Source organism: Esox lucius, chromosome 7, assembly GCF_011004845.1.
Source record: "Esox lucius isolate fEsoLuc1 chromosome 7, fEsoLuc1.pri, whole genome shotgun sequence".
In the NCBI taxonomy this organism is placed as follows: Eukaryota; Metazoa; Chordata; class Actinopteri; order Esociformes; family Esocidae; genus Esox; species Esox lucius.
Window position 1 is genome coordinate 14,674,768 of NC_047575.1, and position 22,298 is coordinate 14,697,065.

At 40.2% G+C, this 22,298-nt stretch overlaps 1 protein-coding gene across 3 annotated transcripts in view; it reads right to left on the minus strand.

Annotated features, from left to right (window-relative positions):
* Positions 1 to 4,855: 4,855 nt before the first annotated feature.
* Positions 4,856 to 22,298, minus strand: part of kcnip1b (Kv channel interacting protein 1 b) — a 43,049-nt gene continuing 25,606 nt past the window's right edge. For 2 of the 3 annotated variants that reach the window (XM_010894655.4, XM_010894658.5), the window contains 7 exons: positions 8,540 to 8,664; positions 7,886 to 7,955; positions 7,616 to 7,686; positions 7,363 to 7,470; positions 7,166 to 7,270; positions 6,929 to 6,991; positions 4,856 to 6,522 (listed from right to left, as the gene is read on the minus strand). In XM_010894655.4, coding sequence (XP_010892957.1) covers positions 6,475 to 6,522; positions 6,929 to 6,991; positions 7,166 to 7,270; positions 7,363 to 7,470; positions 7,616 to 7,686; positions 7,886 to 7,955; positions 8,540 to 8,664 — 590 coding nt within the window. In that variant the 3' untranslated portion in view covers positions 4,856 to 6,474. Of the gene's footprint in view, positions 6,523 to 6,928; positions 6,992 to 7,165; positions 7,271 to 7,362; positions 7,471 to 7,615; positions 7,687 to 7,885; positions 7,956 to 8,539; positions 8,665 to 21,683; positions 21,980 to 22,298 lie in introns of those variants that run through there. The other variant, XM_010894657.4, reaches the window with a different exon arrangement.

The following is a 22,298-nucleotide window of genomic DNA, read 5'->3' on the forward strand; positions in this document are numbered from 1 at the left end:
TTCCAACCAGAGAGAATCTCCTTTGTGTGCATTTTCCTCCAGTCTGGTTCTCCAAGGAGAGACATTTACTTTAAGGGCAGCCATTACTTTCCAAGGAGGCTTAACCCAGCATGCTCTTGGACATTATGTGGCCTACTGCAGGAGGTCTCCATGTGTCTGGGAGATGTATAGACGACCTGAGAAGTGGAGTTACAGGAGCATCAGAAAAAAAGAAAATATGCCCTCATGCTGTGTTATACACAAAAGAATGATTGTGTTGTTGATGATGTTCAAGGTAACACAATTTTCCTCTTTTAAAAGGTCCATTGTGTGTGTTAATGGATGTTTGATAGTACACTCAAATTCAGTTTCACAAGTAAAAGTATTTTTGGTTAATTAATGTAGTCATTGGTTGACAATATCAATACATTGATACGCAGCACGTGTTTAAGGTTGATATTACGTTTGTTTTAATGCAGGACAATATTCAAATAGTATAACAAGTAAAAACATGGAGTTGGTGTAACATTCCACACATCCTGTGAGCATCACGTCCGTGGATAGTTGAAAATGCACAGTGGACAATTAACAATTTAGTGAATGCGACGATTTTAGAGTGATTTGGTTTGAAATTTGGATCTTACTATGTTACATCTTCAACTGCATCGATAAGAAAGACAGTCATTCAAACGTAACTTTCACAATACAGCACTAATGACTGAGCCTATTTTGACTACATTTGCATCACCTACAATTAAATGTCTAATACTAAAATAACCGAAGCAGCACTAACAAAACTTTTTACGGCACAAACCAGCACAAATGGAGCACAAAGAAACAAGACTATTTTGGTTGATTTTGGAGGATGTTGGGGGGGGCTGCTTGACCCCAGAATGACCTTTACAATTTTCTTTAATATCTCTAAAATGATAGCAGCACAGAATAAAATGTTAACGGCACAAACGGAGCACAAACGAATGAGCCTATTTTGACACAATTTGGAGCATGTTGGGGGGCTGAGTGATGTCATCGCCTACAATTAAATGTCTAATACTAAAATAACCGAAGCAGCACAAACAAATTCACGCGGGTCTTTCCAGGAGGTAGGTATTTTATTATGCAAGTCTACCATCAATAGAAGACTTCACGAGTGCAAACACAGAGGGTTCACCACAAGGTGGAAACCATTCATAAGCCTCAAGAATAGAAAGGCCAGGTTTGACTTTGTCAAAAAAACATCTAAAAAAGCCAACCCATTTCTGGAACAGCATTCTTTGGACAGATGAAACTAAGATCAACATGTACCAGAATGATGGGAAGAAAAAAGTATGGAGAAAGCATGGAGCAGCTCATGATCTGAAGCATAACACATCATCTGCAAAACATGGTCAAGGCAGTGTGATGGCATGGGCATGAATGGCTTCCAGTGGCACTGGGTCACTAATGTTTACTGATGATGTGACAGAAGACAGCAGCCAGATGAATTCTGAAGTGTATAGGAATATATTGTCTGTTCAGATTCAGCCAAATCCAATGAAGTTGATTGGACGGCGCTTCACTTTACAGATGGACAATGACCCTAAACATACTGGAAAAAACAACCCAGGGGGTTTTAAGGCTAAGTGGAATATTCTATAATGGCCAAGTTAGTCACCTGATCTCAACGCAATTGAGCATGGATTTCATTTACTGAAGACAAAACTTAAGGCAGAAAGACCCACAAACACAACAACAACCAAAGACAGCTGTAGTAAAGGCCTGGCAAGGCATCACAAAAAATCCTGCGTTTGGTGATGTCCATGCGTTCCAGACTTCAAGCAGTTATTGCCTGCAAAGGATTCTCCACAAAGTATTAAAAATTAACATTTAATTTATGAATGTGTTAATTTGTCCAAATACATTTGTGCCCCTGAAATAAGAGGACTGTGTATGAAAATGATTGCAATTCCTAAACGTTTCATGCAATATTTTTGTTCAACCCTTTGAATTAAAGCTGAAAGTCTGCACTTCAATTTAATCTTGGTTGTTTCATTTCAAATCCATTGTGATGGCATACAGAGCCAAAATTATTAAAATTGGGTCACTGTCCAAATATTTCCGGACTTTACTGTACATCATCTGCAATGTCTATATGATAATTTTCTTCTCTTGGAGGACCTCCATGACAGTGTCTACTATGGCAGTAATGGTTTGCATTTTTTTATTTAGTGATACTTTGGAAGAAGTTGAGCACTTAATCCATTAAAATGACCAAACTTGTAATGATAGGGACATCCCTTTCAATAGGCCACTCATTTGGAATCCAAGTGCCTGATAAATAATTCCTAATATCATCACACTGGGAAGATCTGGATTTGGCTGAGGTGATGGAGCGGGAGGACTATGAAGAAGATTGCCCGGCTTGTTACCCTACCAACATTACTCTCCCTACTCATCCCATCAAGCTCCGCCAGTATGGAGCACACAATGGAGCAAGTCAATAAGCCTTCTGCTTAGGTCCTCAGCGTCTTTGAGATGGTCATTCTATTCTGGATTGACATCAGAGTCTGACTAACCAAGGCTTTGGAATGACTCTCCAGGCTGGGTTCATGTTCAGTGTCTCACATATTGGAGTAGGTATTCTGCAAACAGATTTGTGGTGTTTGGCAACTTCAGCACCATTGGCTAGGATGACTGGTTGTTCCTGGATTAAAAAAAATTGACCCTGGTAAACACACTGTTGAAGATTTTAAAAGTACATTTTCCTTGTTATGTTGACTCTATCATGAGCACTGACTGGTAGGTCTGAATCTGACATGGATTTCTCTAACTGGCCAGGCACTGCAGTTTCAGACACTTGAGTCCTCTGGGAGAAGCTATTAAGGTCTTTAGTGATGGTTTTAACAATTTTAGAGACTACAGCGTTGGTGTGAAAAGAAGAGGTGGATAAAGATTTGAATTGATGATTTGTTGTATTTTGGAGTTTGACATCACTATCATCACCATTAATACATGTTCTGCTTAAAATCTATGTAATTCTACCATCTAGGCTTGAAATATTAATGTTAATATTAATGTTAATCAAGGCTGAATTAAGGATATCACTAACCACAAGTGAGGCTTTAGTTTCAAACTCCTCAGTACATAGTTTGTCCGAAACTTGTTTAATGATTTATTTTCCTGTTTGCATAATTATAATTGAAAGATTGGCATCTGTTTTGGCTAATATTTTCCATTCACAAGATTTGTTTTAATTTGTTTATTTAGAAATAGTTTTGTTTAAAGTAAGGTCAATAGATCAGGGAGCCATTGAATTTTCAAGAGATTTTGTCATATACATTTATCTTTAGAAAAATGTGAATAATATTTTGGGATAAACAAAGGCAGTGCCACATGCTGCTCAACGTAGGGAATAATGTAGCATCAAATGATTTGTCTTAGTCACATGCTGAGAAAGCCATTGGAATTTTGAAGTTTCAAATATTTATATAACATTTTGTAAGGGCTTCACTGGAAACCAAAGCATGTGCAATGTGTGACACTTCCCTCTGAAGAATAAAACAGTGATGTTTTACATATATATTTATTATTCACTTATTATTATGTTACATATTTAATGTTATTAGATTATCTAGGAATCACAAAAAAATATGAAATCACTCATCAGCTTTATAATTAATCACATTAAATATACATTTTGTCGGTTTTCGTTGTTATGCAATGTTCCTGTTATTTCACTTGCATAAAAAACGCATTCGAGCTGTAGGATACTGCCTTGTCCCGTTTTTCTCCATCCTTGCCATGAGGCCACATCATTCATCTCCCTCTCTCGACTTCCTTCAGCTGTATTTGGCTCTGTTGCTTGCGCTGAACCCACGTCTTCACGTTTATATATTTTTATTGTTAGTGACTTAAATAGGTCAGATTTCTGTTATTCCTGTTCTGATACACTGATCTGATTTTCACCAGTCATGCTCGTTTGTCTCGCAAACTCTTTTAAAATATTTCTAAGCTACAAGTAATCTGACACGTTAAATACATGTTCTGCGGATTGGATGTAGTTTAGGGGTTATTACGTTTTACTGAAATATATTGACATGCGTGGGTGTAAAACAAAACACATTTGTTTTTCCGTCGTTACTCATCTACGCCGCGTCAGATTTCACTAACTAATCTCCAGAAGACTACCAAAAAATGCTCAAACGCTATTCTTTCTATAATACCCGATTTCTACCCGCCCAAGCGCATTAAACCTCCCCGTCTGGCAACCCCGTTTCCTCATAAGGTCACATTCGCTGCCGTATTTCGTAGGAAATTAATGAAGCCTGTTAGCGCAAAATGCTGTTTTACCATGCCGACACAGGCGGTACGAATTTTCGGGAAAGTGGCCGCATTTATATTTTGAATGCAGGAAAATCCCTGCCTTCTTTATAACAATGGTTTGACTCGAGCTGCGTCATCAGTAATCATCCAGTGGAGATGAATTAGCACACTGCCCCCTGCTGTGGCCCTCCCCCTCCGTGGCTCCGCTTGATCTGTACTAACATCCCGAAATTATATTAACACCCATGAGTTGGAAGTTGTCACTGGGTTTTCCGATGATATTTAGGGTCATTCTAGGTAATTCTGGGACAAGGAATAAGGAACACTTATACCCTGCTCTCAGCACTCCATTTGGGTGGATTAGACCCTCCAGTGGCCTCTTCCAGGCAATGTGCCATGATGCAGCCTCCCTGACTGAAGTGGAATCACCTAAGGAATCAAGTGACCTTCACGCTGGCACACAAAAGAACACAAAATAACAGAAATATGAGCCTAATTACAAGACACACATATGTTTTTTCAGATTTTGAGACTAAAAACTCATAAAATATAAGAGACTGCCTATGTAAAAATGTTAACTGTTAACAAGGTTTATTTATTTAGAAACAATATGAGAGACTTAACAATTGAAATGTCATGCTCAATATACTATCTAACAGTAGAACATGATTTGCATCATTGATGTCACAAGTGTGTCCCAAAGATGATACCTTTATTGATCTTCTTGGCTTTGCCTTGAAGTCCTCTGAACATCAGCAACAATTGACCATGGAGAAAATTGGCAGGGGCAAGGGGTTAGTTTGGGATTCACTTAGCACTAGCGCAAAAAAACAAACATTAGCTAGACAAAAAGCATAACAGTATAATTATTTTCAGACATCTGAGAGAGGTAACTTATTCTTTGTAATATTGTACAAGTTCTTGGTGATCCGCACATGCGTAGAAGCTTCCTGAAGCTCTTGACAAAGTCATATCCACAGCTACTTCATTTCCGGCCTCGTTTTAGACACAACAAACATACGCTTTAACGGAAAAGACACAACACCAGTGATCAAAGCCATTCACATTACATTACGCAGATGGTCATTTACCATCACCAGTTAGATCCATCCCACTTAAAAGGCCATGTAGCATGGTAGTCCTAAATCAAGGTCTATTGAGTGTATTTGCAAGTATACAATGATAGACAGCAGACAGGGACAGGTAAACAGTTAAAGTATTAGACAAGAGAGCAACAGCCAAAACAATTGATCATGGCAGCAGTGAGAACAGAACACGTACAGTAGGAGAACCTCATATTTCTAGCATAAACACAGGAATAAATAAGCAGATAAATAGATCATATCGGACGATAAATCGATCACTGGATGCATGAGTTAAATTCAGAGGTTAAAGGTCCAAGTCCTGGTCAAGCAAATGGTTGGTAGGGCGCATAGATGTCAAATGATTTTTCTATTTCTATGGCAGGGAGGGATCCCTCTGGCTCAAGCATGCATCTATTTTGGCAAGGGACAGTTGAACAAACACAGCGGCCTGTTGTACTTTCTCTTTATTACAGGTGCGTCGGGGTATTCCACATAAAGCAACGAGCGACGTCTAGGTCGTAGTTCCCTCAGCTGAATCACACTCCAGTATGTGATGTATGAGCAAGTGTCACGTAAAAAGGCTGAAACAATAATCCAGCTAGTTTCGTCCACATACGCCCCTGGCTCGGAAATACGACAAGTCCAGGGTTTGCTCGGCTGGTTATCCGGGGATTTCTGTCTGATCCGTCTGATCCCTACTCAGGCAGGTTGTCAGGCAGAGACATTGTTTGGCAAGAACATGAACGCTAGATGAGATGACAGGTCGAGAGAGACAGAGATACACATTCATACACTCTGGCACGCCTGCATGCGCGCGCGCACACCGTTGTAACACTGTTGTAACACCGTTGTAACACTATTGTAACACCATTGTAACACCATTGTAACACCGTTGTAACACCATTGTAACACTGTTGTAAAACCATTGTAACAGCATTGTAACACTGTTGTAAAACCATTGTAACAGCATTATAACACTGTTGTAACACCGTTGTAACACCTTTGTAACACTGTTGTAACACCGTTGTAACACCGTTGTAACACCGTTGTAAGGTAATCTGTCTCTTTCTTTTCCAACACCTCTTTCCTGTCTTCTGTCAGCTTCTCCTCACATGACATTTTCAAAGAGTTGCATGGACCTCATCATCATTTCGTCCTGAGGGAGGAGACGTAAAATTGCAACTTATATGTTTCACCACAAGATGTCACTCTGTCACTACAAGCCAGACAGAGGATTCTCGTGGAAGCAATAAGAATTGGATGAGCTAAGTATACAGAGATGGTGAGAAGACTTAACAGGGAGAAAACACTTTCTTGCATGGTCCTAACCACTGAACTCATCTGACATTGTAATTTAGTCAACGTGGGTCGGACTGGAGCTTTCAGATTTATTGGCTGATCCCTCCTGGTTAATGTGTTGGAGTGATGTGATCACACCTCCAACCGGGACACCAGGAAGAATGAGCCAATTAATTATACTGAAATAGACTAGTTCCACATGGACATGGCCTCACTGACATGACATGAAATATAAACTATATAAACGTATGTGCTGTACATACCTCCTGGCATGCAACAATGAACTCCTCTAGAGTCACAACTCCGTCTTTGTTTTTATCCATTTTCTGTGAACAAGTGGTAGAAATGCACATAATTATTATTAGTAGTAGGTATGAATTTAGTGAGACGTTGTATTAATTTAGTGGAAACTATTATTTGTTCCAAATAGAATTGTTAGTAACCACTATAAAGCGAGAGTCTGTTTTGGTTGTATAGTGTACGATAAGATCCCATGTCACCTGGAAAAAAGCATCCACATGCTGTTTAGGGACATCTCCTTTGATTGCAGGGTAAGTGTATTTCCCCATCATGTCGTATATGGCCCTCACAATCTCTGTCATCTCCTGAAACTCAGGAATATAAAATGTATTAACACCCAAGTACTCCATACATAAATCTTTCAATAGAGCTGACACATACTATAGGGAACACACACCTCTCTGTTTATGTAGCCGTCGTTGTTGATGTCGTAAAGGTGAAAAGTCCACTCCAGCTTCTCTCTTACAGTGCCGCGCAGCAGTGTAGACAGTCCCATTACAAACTCCTGAGTCACCATACGAGGAGAGAGATTAGAAAGGAAAAGTCAGGACCAACTGCTATCACTGTAGCAAAAACATGATACATACTCAATTATTTTCACAATCCTTCATTAGAAGGATTGAGTGACATTGATGGCGTTGGGTTTGTACCTCAAACTTAATGGACCCATTGCTCGTCGTGTCAAACGCGTTGAAAAGATAATGAGCGTAAGTGCTAGCATCTGGAACACAAGGAACATGCATGGGAGGTTATGACAGTGGTACTACCACAAGTCACAAAATCTACTTTGTCACAAGGGCGTAAAAGCAGGGGAGGACAAGGGGGACATCTACACCTAATGGAAGAAGCAGGTGAATTGGTCCCCCCTCCCTAATAAGAACAACGTGCAAAGTGTCTGAATGAGAGGCGGCTGGTGGCACCTCCGTGGGGGAAGAACTGGGCGTAGATGTGTTTGAACGTTTCTTCATTCACCGCTCCACTCGGACACTCCTGTGAAAACCACATGCAAACATTAGTTCAAGAGGAGGAACAGGATATCCGTCAACCACTCCTTTAAACTCTAGTCAGCCGTGGTTTTGGGTTGGACAGCTAATTTACTAACAAGTACAACAGAAAAACACTGTGAATTTGCTAATATATTGCATTTTGGTGTGTGTCAATGTGATGGTGCTTGTTGAGAATATATGTCGACATATAGTCATATGTTTATTCCCCCTATTAGCTGCATATGGATCATTCTGCTTGTTGTGGTTATGGTTTATGACAGGCTTAGTTGTTGTACCTCCAGGCCTGTACAACCAGATTAGCAGCATATGAAATGATTATGATGCAAGGCGAAATAATTTACCATTCATGAGACAGATGAGAGATAACATAAGCACTCGCAAAAAGGAAAGACAAAATAGACAGTAATATTATCTAAGAGTGGTGGTGAGGAAGGGACAGTGGAGTTAAGACGAGGAGAACGACAGACAAAAGATAAAGAAGATTGTAGACAGTGTAAGACAGAGAAAAAACAAACAGTGAGACTGACAGACTTTGGAAAAGACAGACAGACAGGAGGCTGTGCGTACATTCTTGAAGCCTCGGTAGAGGATCTGTAGCTCTCTCTTGGTGAAGTTGGTCTGGGCCTCTAACTGCTCCAGGCCCTCAGGTCTGTGACACACCATGGTCATCTCCAATTCATCATCAATCTTGTCTACAGAGAGAGAGAGTTCACATCATTACCAAGCCCTGGAACCAGATGATCACATAGAAGAGTACTGTCATCCTGAAAATCCAGTGCTACCTGACCTACATTGACACAAACCATGGCAATCCATCTAAACATGGCAATACATCTCACCATGGCAATCCATCTCACCATGGCAATCCATCTAAACATGGCAATATATCTCACCATGGCAATATATCTCACCATGGCGATCCATCTCACCATGGCAATCCATCTAAACATGGCAATATATCTCACCATGGCAATATATCTCACCATGGCGATCCATCTCACCATGGCAATCCGTCTAACCATGGCAATCCATTTCACCGTGACAATCCATCTAACCATGGCAATCCATCTAACCATGGCAATCCATCTAACAATGGCAATCCATCTAACAATGGCAATCCATCTAACTATGGCAATCCATCTAACCATGGCAATCTGTCTCACCATGGCAATCCATTTCACCATGACAATCCATCTAACTATGGCAATCCATCTAACCATGGCAATCCATCTCACCATGGCAATCCATCTCACCATGGCAATCCATCTAACAATGGCAATCCATCTAACCATGGCAATCCGTCTAACCATGGCAATCCGTCTAACAATGGCCGATGGAACCTAAAAGAAATATGACGTGGCCTGAGGTGGTCCAGCAGTCTAACATGCTGTCTTCAGTGCAAATACACTGCTGCACAATGGGTTTCTTCCAGCAAAAACCTTTCCTACGTTCCTGTCCAATAAAGCATAAAAATGCCTGAAGAAATATCTTTAAAAAGAAAAGACAAACCATGACAAAGTAACAGCTCAGTGAGCACAGCCTTGGTATTCAGGGCATGGACACAGAACCACCTGGCCCCCCGGAGAGGAAAGACATTGCAATCACCACACCACAGCAGAACCTGAGACAGAGCTTCTTTTCCTGACAAACCATATATATAAAAATGTAGCAGAAAGCAAGACACAAATACTTCCCTAAATCTGAAAACATTCAGGGACGGTTTCCCGTACACAGGTTAAGGCTAGTCTATTACCATGGAGATTTCTTTTGTTGAGGATTAGGCATTATCTGCCTGGAAAACTATTGGTCATAGTTTCAAGGCTTTGAACAGACTGGCAAAGGTATTTCTTTGTTTTGGGGAAAGACACAAAGAGCATATGGCCGGGTACTACATTACTGTAAAATAATTAGTCATTGAAAACATGAAAACTCCTCAAGCAATAGTCCACCTAGTAAAAGTACAACCATGTTTCTAAAAATGCTGGGATGCTGTGTAAAATGTAAAGAAAACAGAATGCACTGATGTGCAAATAATTAAAACCCATATATTCAATAGAAAATATAACATTTTAAAGCTGAAAAATTTTATGGTACCTTGAAAAATATATGTACACTTCAAATTTGATGCCAGCAACACATTTAAAAAATGCTGGGACAGGGGCAACAAAAGACTGGAAAAGTTATGTAATACAAATAATAACCTGTTAGAACATCTCACAACTAATTAAGTTAATTGGCAATAGGTCAGTAACATGATTGGGTATAAAAAGAGCATCCCAGAGCGGATGAGCTTTTCTGAAGTAAAGATGGGGAGGGGTTCACCACTCTGTGAAAGACTGCACAGGCAAATAGTGCAGCCATTTAAGAATAATGTTTCTCAACGTAAAATTGCAAAGAGTTTGAGGATCTCATAATCTACAGTACATAATATCATTATAAGATTCAGAGAATCCGGAAAAATCTCTGTATGCAAGGGACAAGGCCAAAAACCAGTAATGGAATGCAATGATCTACGGGCCCTCAGGTGGCACTGCATTAAAAACAGACACGATTCTGTAATGGAAAAAACTGCATGTGCTCAGGAACACGTTCGAAAACCATTGTCTGTGAACTCAGTTTGTCTCTGCATCTACAAATGCAAGTTAAAACTCTACCATGCAAAAAGAAACCAGATATAAACAAGATCCAGAAACATCAATGCGCTCTCTGGGCCAGAGCTCATTTAAGATGAACTGAGGCGAAGTGGAAAACTGTGCTGTGGTCTGACGAAAAAAAGTTTATTATTTTGGGGAATCATGAATGCCGCGTCCTCTGGGCTGGAAAGGAAAGGGACCATCGGGCTTGTTTTCAGTGCATGCTTCAAAAGCCAACATCCGTGATGCGCCAAATGTTTTCACCCAATACCGCAGTATGAAATGAAAAATAGGACAAAGAAGACCCCAAACTGTTGAGCAGCTGAAATCCAAAATCAAGCAAGAATGGGAAACCATTTCACTTTCAAAACTACAGCAATTGGTCTCCTCAGTTGACAAACACTTACAGAGTTTTGTCAAAAGAAGAATTTCTTGTACAGTTACCTTTTTCCAGTCTATGTAGACAGACAGTTGGCACTGAGTAAAGCGGCAATTTGTATTGTTGGGCAGTGATTGGTTGAACAAAGTTTGTTACCCCTCAATGTAACAAAGTCTGAAATTACTGCAGCCTATTATGACTTTGTGAAAGGTAATCTTTAAATAAAAAACAATGCTTTGATGATATGAAAGTGAATTCAAATACATTTCTCAAGGGTTGATATATATATATATATATATATATATATATATATATATATATATATATATATATATATATATATAATAATGAATATGAACATTTTGGTAAATAGTAAAGTATGGTCACCAGACTGAAAATCTTGCGAATTGACTTGGGGTTGCAATACTAAATACCTCTGGGTTATACAGTTCCCAACATTTCTGTACAAGGGACCATAAAATTATGTTAAAAGCTATTAATTGAGTCCAACAATTTCTTTGTCCAATTATTACATATTGCAGCCTAAATGTAGTATATTATATATTACATGAAGTACATGTGACAGTAACAGATGAAAGCCAATTACACTATAAACAATGCATATTGTCAAAATGTATATGAAATTGTTTATATTATTATTGACAATCTACCCTTAAACAGTTTTGGTTTTACAGGGGGAATTAAATAAAACAAATATTCACAAAGTTAAAAAAAACATTGATTTAGTCTTTAAAATGAATTATATTAAATGTGCCAGTAAGAAGTTCCCTAAATTCCCCTTCAGTACTAACCATTTTGTGTTGATGGTGAGAGAAACAAAGATGGAGAGATACTTCTATAAGAGTTTGTGAGATCTGAGTGAGGGAGATGTAAAGGATAAGGACGAGATGTGGCAAGTGAAACAAAAAGGAGTTCAATATGGAGAGGCCAGTGAAAAGGAAAAGGGAACTGAATAAGTGAAGGAGGGATAGCTGGTTTGACAAATAAATCTGATGGTCCTCTGGAAAAAACAAAGCTTAGACTAGGAACCAGACACAGCTGACCTCCTCTCAGAATTAACATACACACTCACTGGCACTGGCGCATGTACATTCACACACACACACACACACACACACACACACACACACACACACACACACACACACACACACACACACACACACACATACACTTTGATGCCCATATCCATCCTTTTTATCTTTCAGTCCAACTGTTAGGAAAAGAAATCTGCTGAGGAAAGGGAAACTGCACACAGATATACACAGCGACACACAAAAACACATATAGAGGCACTTTCTCATACACACACAAACACAATTTCAAAGACATCTTGGAGGCCCATCAGTAGCTGTGTCAGCTCCACTGAGAATGGGTGCTAGTTTGGGAGAATTAATGCAGGAGTGGAGAATGTTGCAGAGGGAATAGAAGATGCAGAAGGCATTCATTCACAGGGAGTGTCACTGAACCACCCGTTATTCAGAGACTGACTGACTGCAGGGCTGATTTAATACCTGTAACTTCTAATGTGCCTCACAGATGTTCCTGAATCAAACCGGGTGTCCTTGACTGTCTGGACCTCATGGGTACCGCCTGTCACTCCAACCGGACCTCCGTTCAATAGACCAGAATTAAAAACCATTATGATTACTTTTGGATTACTTCAATTGAAAAAGTGTATGTGCGTGAAATAATTATGACAGGTTGTATGTTTGAGTTTATTATTTCATGTTATAAAAACATAGTTTTTTGAACCAAAATATGAATTGCGTGTGTGATCATCATGCGCGCAAAGGTGGACGTGCACAACCAGTTTAGTGACGGTGGAAGCACTAGTTTACATTCCTCTGGTTGGATGTCTGGTAAAAACAGAGTATATCATCTATAATATTAGCCATATATTGTGTTATTTAGTTATTTACTCTACGCCTAATTCACAGAAAAATGATAGGCAATAGGCCTACCTGGGGTTATATCTTTTTCAAGTTTGAAGGATTATTTGTCAAATGCACCAAACAACACAGCCAGGACGAGTGCACCGAATAACATTTACAGGAATTGTTATACAGTGGCGTTTTTATATGTAAAAAATTGGTGGGGCACAAACCATTTCAAAATATAGGATAAATATCAGTAAAGCTACAAAACTCCCTGCTGCTACTGATGTGTTTATTTAACACATCAACAAACAGCGTGGCTCCACAAAACACTTTTAACAACAGAGCGGCTTGCTTCTACCAGATGTTGTAGTACACATACTGGAGAGAGAGAGAGACCTTGTGTAATTTCTCTCCTTCTCTCTCACACACATGTAAAATTACCACGGTCACATTTACAAACCTAAATTAGGAATGCAACCAAGCTCAGAACCAATGTGCCTACAGGGCCATACGCAAACAGCAATGAGCTCAATGGACCAGCACCACAAAGGCAGGATGATAAAATATGCTTTCACTCACCAAGGCTGAGGGCTCACTTGAAGAGAAATGTGGCATGGTGGTTCTTCCTCTGGGCAAACCTTTCGATTACTTTGGTAATGACGTCATGTAGCTGCTGAATCAGCTGGCTTTTGATGGACAACATGACCAATGCGTTGATTCGCGGCTGTCCCATGGTATTGCGAGTGAAGGTTTTTTACCCTCTTCAAGGTGGAAAAGTTCCTTTCTGACTCGAATGTCGTCATAGGTGTTGTTATGATAATTTTCAGCAGAGTGACGGTCTCAGCAAAAGCCTCCTCTAGGTTATTCTCATGGATGGATCTTAACAGAGACAGGGCTGTCTTACCTGTGTGAAGCTCAGTGTGGTGGTACAGTGGTCAGCTCAAACTTCAACTTTTCCTTGTTTCCTAGAGGCCATAGTTTCACCGCACAGTCAAGATCAAATGTAGGGAATGACAGGACAAATTGTGGGAAGAGCGAGCTGTCAACCACATTTTCCACACAGTTAAATACATGTTAGGATCCGACCCGTTTTCCTCCACCTGTTTGTTATGCTGCTCAATGGAGCGCCTGTATTCACTGTCAACTTGGGCTGTGACATTTACCTTTCCAAGTAAGCTCAATTTCACAGCATTGTCCAGATGACTCTTGCTGCTCTCATGTTTTGCAATCCTCTCAGAAAGATGTTTCAAATCTTTGTAACCCGTCCTCGACCAAGTACCATCTCCACCAAATAGCAGACATGGAAAAAAGAAGAGTGCCTTCTTTTGTATGCTAACGGTTAGCCACTTTTTCTTCAAAAACCACTCCACGTTAAACCTGCGGTTACTTTTACCAGCAGTTTAATTGATGACAGTATCCCGTGGCTGATGGGCACCAAGTCGCTTTACTTCAAATTTCTCCTCCATATTAAGGGTTTCAAACCAGTGCTCGAGTATGAAATCCACTTTATTCATTTTCTCAAGTTATCTGGCGTTGGTGAAGCTAACAAGCTAACTAAGATAATCTACCCTCCTCGCTCTTCTTGCCGACTAATGTTGGCGCCAGACAGACAGACAGCCAATCAGGTCTGAAATACGAAATGACGCTGTTGTGGGGCTACTGGCTGTCAGCCCCTCTTGGCATCACATTTGTGTGATCTACATTGATCACAGTAACATTCTGAGCATGCATATTAATATTTTCACACATACAATATACATTGCATTGTGAGAGAGGGGCTAGCTCCACATTCACGCTTAGCCTATGGCCTACTACTGTGAACTTGAATCGGCAGAACACAGTCTGAAGCAGCAAGGCAGGGACCAATGAACATGAAATTAAATACTAACACAAATGATATGCAATTTAGGAAGATGCTATATTCATAGATAATAAATTACAGGAAGTAATCTTCGAGAAATAAAAATAACAATTGTGTTGCAGTTCTTTCTGTTGACAACAGGTGGGGCTGTGTCCCACCTGCCCCTAATGACCAGTCGCCCCTGTTAATAGATTAGGCAACAATTTGTTAGATTGCTGTAACATGGCGCTGCCCTCAAGATAAATCATTATATGGAATTTACCTCAACATTTGAGGAGAAAAGGTGTGTTGGGAAGCACTCTGCCATAGGATGATTATTTTCATTTGACGAGGCCACATCAACTCCGTCCATATAGGTTGGACATGTGATTCTGCTTGCATTGCATCTCTGAAAATTGTGTTCATTGGTTATCATTGGCTGCTGACATCATTTACTTTAAGCTAAGAGTGCAGGTTTATAATCACAGTTTATTTTTTACATTTGTGTTTTGAAAATCCATCACTGTTGGCCATAAGAATCGGTTCGCACAGGTAAATCTTATTTTTATGCGGGTGTTCACGATTGTAAACGTGCATTATGTGCATGGGGGTTTCTGCAACATTTTGACAATGTTGGTTGTGGAGCAAATCATCCGACTACTGCAGATTTAGTTTATGCGCGAAAAGCTACGGAAATCTTAATTTTTATATACAACAATGTCAATACCCTTTTCGAGTAATTGCTATTTATCTTTCAACAATGTTTTGAAGCAATTACAAACATGAATAAATCACAGATAACAGAATAGGCATCATTATATTTGGGGTTATGTTCAGATAAAACGTCAGATTCTGGAAGATCGAGGTTTATTGTATTAATTGGAATGACTGATAATCTGACAGACCTTTAGCGTGTAATGTAGAGATGTAGCCCAATCATATTGAAGTAGAAAGCAATGGTTTAGAAACCAATTTCCAAATGCACTGTAGCCTACACAACCTACAAGGTAAAATGCGAGGAAAAAAAAGACAGATCACTTTGATATTACATGGTGGTGGGATAGTTGAAAGGTTATATTAATTAGCAAAACTTACCATTGTTTTCCAGTGCATTTACAATTTGAACTTGAGAGGATTTATTTCTCCGACCACTAGAAACTTTTGCTACTATTTACAGAAGACAGCTGGCTTCAGATGAGCGAGTGATGTTCAAAGCATCAAACTGAACCTCAACATCACAATTCTAGACGTTTAGATGTTATGGAAAGGTTGACAAGAAAAAGAAATCACAGAGAAAATATATTGATATATTGATGTATTGATATATTTAGGTAGGGCTAATTAATATTGTAGGGGGTTGAAAGCTGTTGTCCTGGGTGGTCCTGTGTCTGTGGTCCTGGGTCTGTGGTCATGGGTCTGTTTTTCTCTTAATGAGAGTGCGCAGGCCTCATTTCCCCTCCAAATTGACCCAACCTGTGTAGTTCTGGACAGACAACCCAGAGTCTAATGGATTCCTCTTCCAAGCATTTTCTTTTTGATTGTGGTAAATTTGTTATCAACATTTAGAGGTATTACAATATTTACATACAGTAAATCACCCTTTAACATATTGTTTTATCAGCACTCAATTAACCTAAAAGCTCTCCTTTTTCCATTGAATCCCTTTATGTAGAACAGCTTTTATTAAAACCATAATCCTTTTTTATATCCTCCATGTCATCTTTATGTCACCAATTGCCTTTTTTTGTTTGAGAGTGTAGTCCTCTATTCATTACATCATACTGGATATTACTATCATCAAATAATGGCATTCATTTTGTTACATTAGATTACATTTTTGTGGATAAAAAAATGACCGTTTGGAGTGAAAGACAGTCAGTTTAGATTGTTTCCTATTGAGAAGTACGACTGGCTTCACAGCTGTATCTTATTAGACAGGATGTATGAAAGACTTCCACACTCACAACAGAACACCGGCAAAACCACAGAGAACGGACAGGATGCAAACCACTAGTACACCTTAAGAACAGAACAGCCATGTAACGGTCTGCTAGAAAGTACCTAAAAGAGACCTGCAACAAATTCTTATGGACAGAGTGAAGGCAAGAGGAAAGTGTGTAGAACAAAATGAACATTGCGTTATCAAAAGTGCACCATCAGTAAAATATGATGGATGTAGAGATGGCTGGGGAAAATGTACAATATGATGGATGTAGAGATGGCTGGGGAATATGTACAATATGATGGAGGTAGAGATGGCTTGGGAATATGTACAATATGATGGAGGTAGAGATGGCTTGGGAATATGTAAACTTTTATTGGAGGTAGAGATTACTTGGGAATATGTAAAATAGAATGGAGGTAGAGATGGCATGGGAATATGTAAAATAGAATGGAGGTAGAGATGGCTAGGGAATATGTCAAATATGATGGAGGTAGAGACTGCTAGGGAACATGTAAAATATGATGGAGGTAGAGATGGCTTGGGAACATGTAAAATATGATGGAGATAGAGATGGCTTGGGAATATGTAAAATATGATGGAGGTAGAGATGGCTGGGGAATATGTACAATATGATGGAGGTAGAGATGGCTTGGGAATATGTAAAATAGAATGGAGGTAGAGATGGCTAGGGAATATGTAAAATATGATGGAGGTAGAGATGGCTAGGGAACATGTAAAATATGATGGAGGTAGAGATGGCTAGGGAATATGTAAAATATGATGGAGGTAGAGACTGCTAGGGACCTTGTAAAATATGATGGAGGTAGAGATGGCTAGGGAATATGTAAAATATGATGGAGGTAGAGATGGCTTGGGAACATGTAAAATATGATGGAGATAGAGATGGCTTGGGAATATGTAAAATATGATGGAGGTAGAGATAGCTTGGGAATACGTAAAATATAATGGAGGTAGAGATGGCTAGGGAATATGTAAAATATGATGGAGGTAGAGATGGCTTGGGAACATGTAAAATATGATGGAGATAGAGATGGCTTGGGAATATGTAAAATATGATGGAGGTAGAGATAGCTTGGGAATACGTAAAATATGATGGAGGTAGAGATGGCTTGGGAATATGTAAAATATGATGGAGGTAGAGATGGCTTGGGAACATGTAAAATATGATTGAGGTAGAGATGGCTTGGGAACATGTAAAATATGATGGAAATAGAGATGGCTTGGGAATGTAGAGCTGCAACTGAAAGTGTCTCTTCATTGACGATGTGACTGTGACAGCAAGATGAATAACCACACGTCCCTGAACTCCTTCCTCGAGGGGTTTAAGGCCTAAATGGCCGCATTGTATTGATTGTCAGAGTTCATCACTATCCAAATACAACTTAGCAAGACTGAACGACCTGAAACAAGCAGGTTAGAGGCCTGCTAGAGCATCACCAAGAAAAATACCCACGGTCTGGAGATGTCTTTGGGTTGCAGAGGTCAAATAAACATTGAATGCAAAGGAACTACCAAGATCTATGAAAGATTATTGTATGTCTCACGCTCTTCACTTAGCAGTGGAGACCGAGATACTCTGGATAATTCCCCAAAGATCCTGTCACCAGGACAGGTCAATCATTACCCAAAGATCCTGTCACCAGGACAGGTCAATCATTACCCAAAGATCCTGTCACCAGGACAGGTCAATCATTACCCAAAGATCCTGTCGCCAGGAGAGGCCAATCATTACCCAAAGATCCTGTCACCAGGACAGGTCAATCATTACCCAAAGATCCTGTGGCCAGGAGAGGCCAATCATTACCCAAAGATCCTGTCACCAGGACAGGTCAATCATTACCCAAAGATCCTGTCACCAGGAGAGGCCAATCATTACCCAAAGATCCTGTCACCAGGACAGGTCAATCATTACCCAAAGATCCTGTCACCAGGACAGGTCAATCATTACCCAAAGATCCTGTCACCAGGACAGGTCAATCATTACCCAAAGATCCTGTCACCAGTACAGGTCAATCATTACCCAAAGATCCTGTCGCCAGGACAGTTCCTTTCCCATTGTTGTGGCCCTCACTTACTGGCCATCTGTCCCACGGTGACTAAGAGGACTCTGTTCACCGCATCAAGCCACCTCCAAACGGTTAACTGTTAATTATTAAACAGCTGCACTATCTTGCTCCAAACTGCTCATCTCTCTGCATCTATAGATAGAGGCTTCTACTGGAACTGGAACTCTGTAAATGACTATTAATGTACAGGATATAATCACCACTCAAAACCCATCGTCTCATATGCTCACTACCCACTGCATATAAGTGTAAGTCAACCTTATGTAGGTTTCGTGTTCAGCGGTTGCGAAGACAAGATGCCAGACAGTGGAAAAACCTCGGAAAGGAGGGGAGAGAAAGCGTGATCATTTTTGTATTAACATTTATGGCTGAGCAGGGTTTTCAAGGATTTGTTCTTTCTATTTCAAAAATGCAACATTTTTGCATTTAGATTCAACCCTGCAATTGTCACCAAGAACTATATACGTTTAGACACTTTCTCTGAATCCCAGGATTAGGCTAGAAGTCTGACCAGAAGGTCCATGTTCCTTCAGTATTCATCCTCCCACTACAGTACATGGATCTGGTGGTGTGCTTCATGAAGTTCCACCCAGAGTGATTCACTGGTCCCTGGACTGCCTCTAGTCCACTTCACAGCACCATAACTTCATCATCCAGCCGACACACAACCAAAGACTGAGTGTTTGCATTCCCCTCTTACGCCCTACAACCCTGCAGTCTCCATGACAACGGCCCTCTCATAAAGACAGCTAGATGTATGAGCTGTGAGCTGACTGCTAATGCACACACACACGCACTCTGTTTCTCTGGAGAACACAGCATTGTGTGTTTGCGCGCCCACAAGCGAGTGCACAGCACAGGCATAGCTTCTCACGCAGACACACGCACACGAACACACACTCTAATGACACGCACTGTAAAGCCGTTTAGTTACGGGTAATGGTGCTGACCTGTCAAGCTCAAAGGCATCCTAGCCTATGTCCCAATCTCTGAGCTGTGAATGTGGGGAAGCGGACGGTGTCCTCCCATACAAGGGTCTCACGTGATCAGGTCCTCCACGTCTACTGTTTTCATTTACATCAGTAATGCTATGATCTCCCTCTCCATGTTTTTATCAGTCTCACTTTTTGATCATCTCTGCTTTGCTGTCACCTACTGTTTCTTTGTCACCATTGTTGTTACAAAACAGCCGTTAAGGTACGTTTTTGTTGTTGTTGTTGCTTTGGTACAATTCACACAAGTATGTGGTAATATGTCACCACTCTGTTACTGCCAAAAAAATAAATTCTAAGCACATCTGAAATCAGAGAGCCCCTGGACAGTGTAAAAACTCTAAACTAAGCTGCTGTGAACATCACAAATACCACTTTGTTGATATAGCAGCCTTCTACCAGGACAAAACTCAATATTATGGAGTTAATTATGGAGATGAATTGAAAAAACAATATTATGGAGTGAATTATGGAGATTAATTGAAAAAACAATATCATGGAGTAAATTATGGAGATGAATTGAATAAACAATATTATAGAGTGAATTGTGGAGATGGAAGGGCGATGACCACCATCCCCATGAGCGTGTCACCCTCCTTCATCCCACAGATAAGCCATGTCATGGCATCACTGGTGACCAATGTCATGTTTGGATTTGGTTTGGATCTTGGCAAAAGATTCTTTCCACACTGCATGAAAAATTAAGATATTCAAGATATCATGGCCAAGACACAAATTGGTGTAGTGTATAGACATTTCCTTTATTTATTTCTGATAGTATATGTCACAGTTGATTAGCCAAACTGCATCAATGATTGTAGAAGATGTCTTCATTGATCACACCTGATCGTGGGATAGAGATTTCAGTTGTGATGGGTAGTTTACAGTAAGAGTTTTGCCTAATGTGAAAACAGTTAAATAAACTGTTACGTATTACCTTTAGCTGTAAATCTAAAGCCTACTGGTATAATGTAGCAATAATGCAGTCTAAAACATGTCTTCCTTAAACTGCCATACTATCATGTTATGATGATGAGTTTTGATTTGAATTGATAATTTATCAGAACAATCAAAATATTATTTGTCGATATTGTATTAGTTGATAGTAGAACATCAGATGAGTGAAGTATTTGTGTTACCACAGAGAACACAGCACATTACAGCCATGCTTATTATCACAACACAGTAACCATGGCTCTTAGGAGGAAACGTGTGTGGATGAAGCTTTTGGATTGCCACCCTTCTGAAAACAACCTTAGTGGAACCCCTTGTGTGAAGGTGGAGTCTTTTTGTGGTGGCCAGAAATCTATGTTGTACTATTTTGATAATATATTGTAGAAATGGCAGGCCGTTTTATTGGAGACACACGTGTCAATATTTGTCCACTTGTTAAATGTAATTTCTGTTTATAATGTTAACATTATACACAAGTACATAAAACATTCCTTGAATATTTTAGCAATTTACCTCAAAACTATTGACAATTTTGATTACATATAGTAAGAAACTGATAACTTTTTCAACTTTTGCATGAGCACTTGAGAAAGTCATGCACGCTTTTCAGCCTCGTTGAATCTACAGAACTGTAGTGTTCTACGTGGATTAGTGATGCCAATACAACAGAACAAACGAACAGCTATTACATTTACTCTAATGGGGGGCCACGTTTATAACACTAAAAGCCACTGCTATGCCACTCCAAATCCTTGTTACTACACCGAACCACTAAATGCTCCTCAAGAACCTCTCAACTAACCAGAGGTGCCACTAAGCCCCATTCACTAGCAATGTTTTCCTCCAAGACCTCTGGAGATCCCAAGTGTACAGTTCAGGTTCTCGATTTAGTTTGTGTCCCTGCTTCTAAGTCATTAGGGGTCTTTAATGCGTGTTCTGTCTTTTGAATTGGTATCGCCTGTCTGATGTCATAGACGTACCTCTGGACGGTCGTCTTCTCTGTTTGGTCTGCATGGTCAAACTGCCAACCACTGCACCCATGTTGTCGATGTGAAAAGCTGCCTTTTCAAACAGACGGCCGAGCAGTTCTCCTCTTTCTATTCCTCTTCTCTCGTGTGTCCGTCTCCCTCTCTGTCTGTCTGAGTAAGCCCTGTCTTGGCTCCAGACTGGGTCTTCTCTGTTCTATTACTGTCGTTTCTGAGTGAATGAAAAAGCAGCTCAAATTCTCCTTCCCCAAACGCTCTCAAGCTGCTCCTGTGCCCCTCCCACCCTGCTCTCCTTCATTCCTCGGTCGCCTCTCTCTCTTTTTCCCTCTCTTTCAACCTTCATCCATCCCTGCCTCCTCATCCTCCCCCTTCCCTCTCTCCTCATGCCCTGTTGTTAAACAGGCGGCGATGGGCTCCCTCCTCCAGACCTCCTCTAGGCTACAGATGTGGTCACATCACTACTGTCTCCTGTCTCCGTCTTCACTTCATGCCTATCCATGGCAGGTGAAATATCTAAAGCTGAGAAAGTGGCTTGTAGCTCTCTGTCTCTCGGACACACAGGGGGATACTTGAGATGATGACCTCTAAAATACCCTCTGCTCCTCTTTT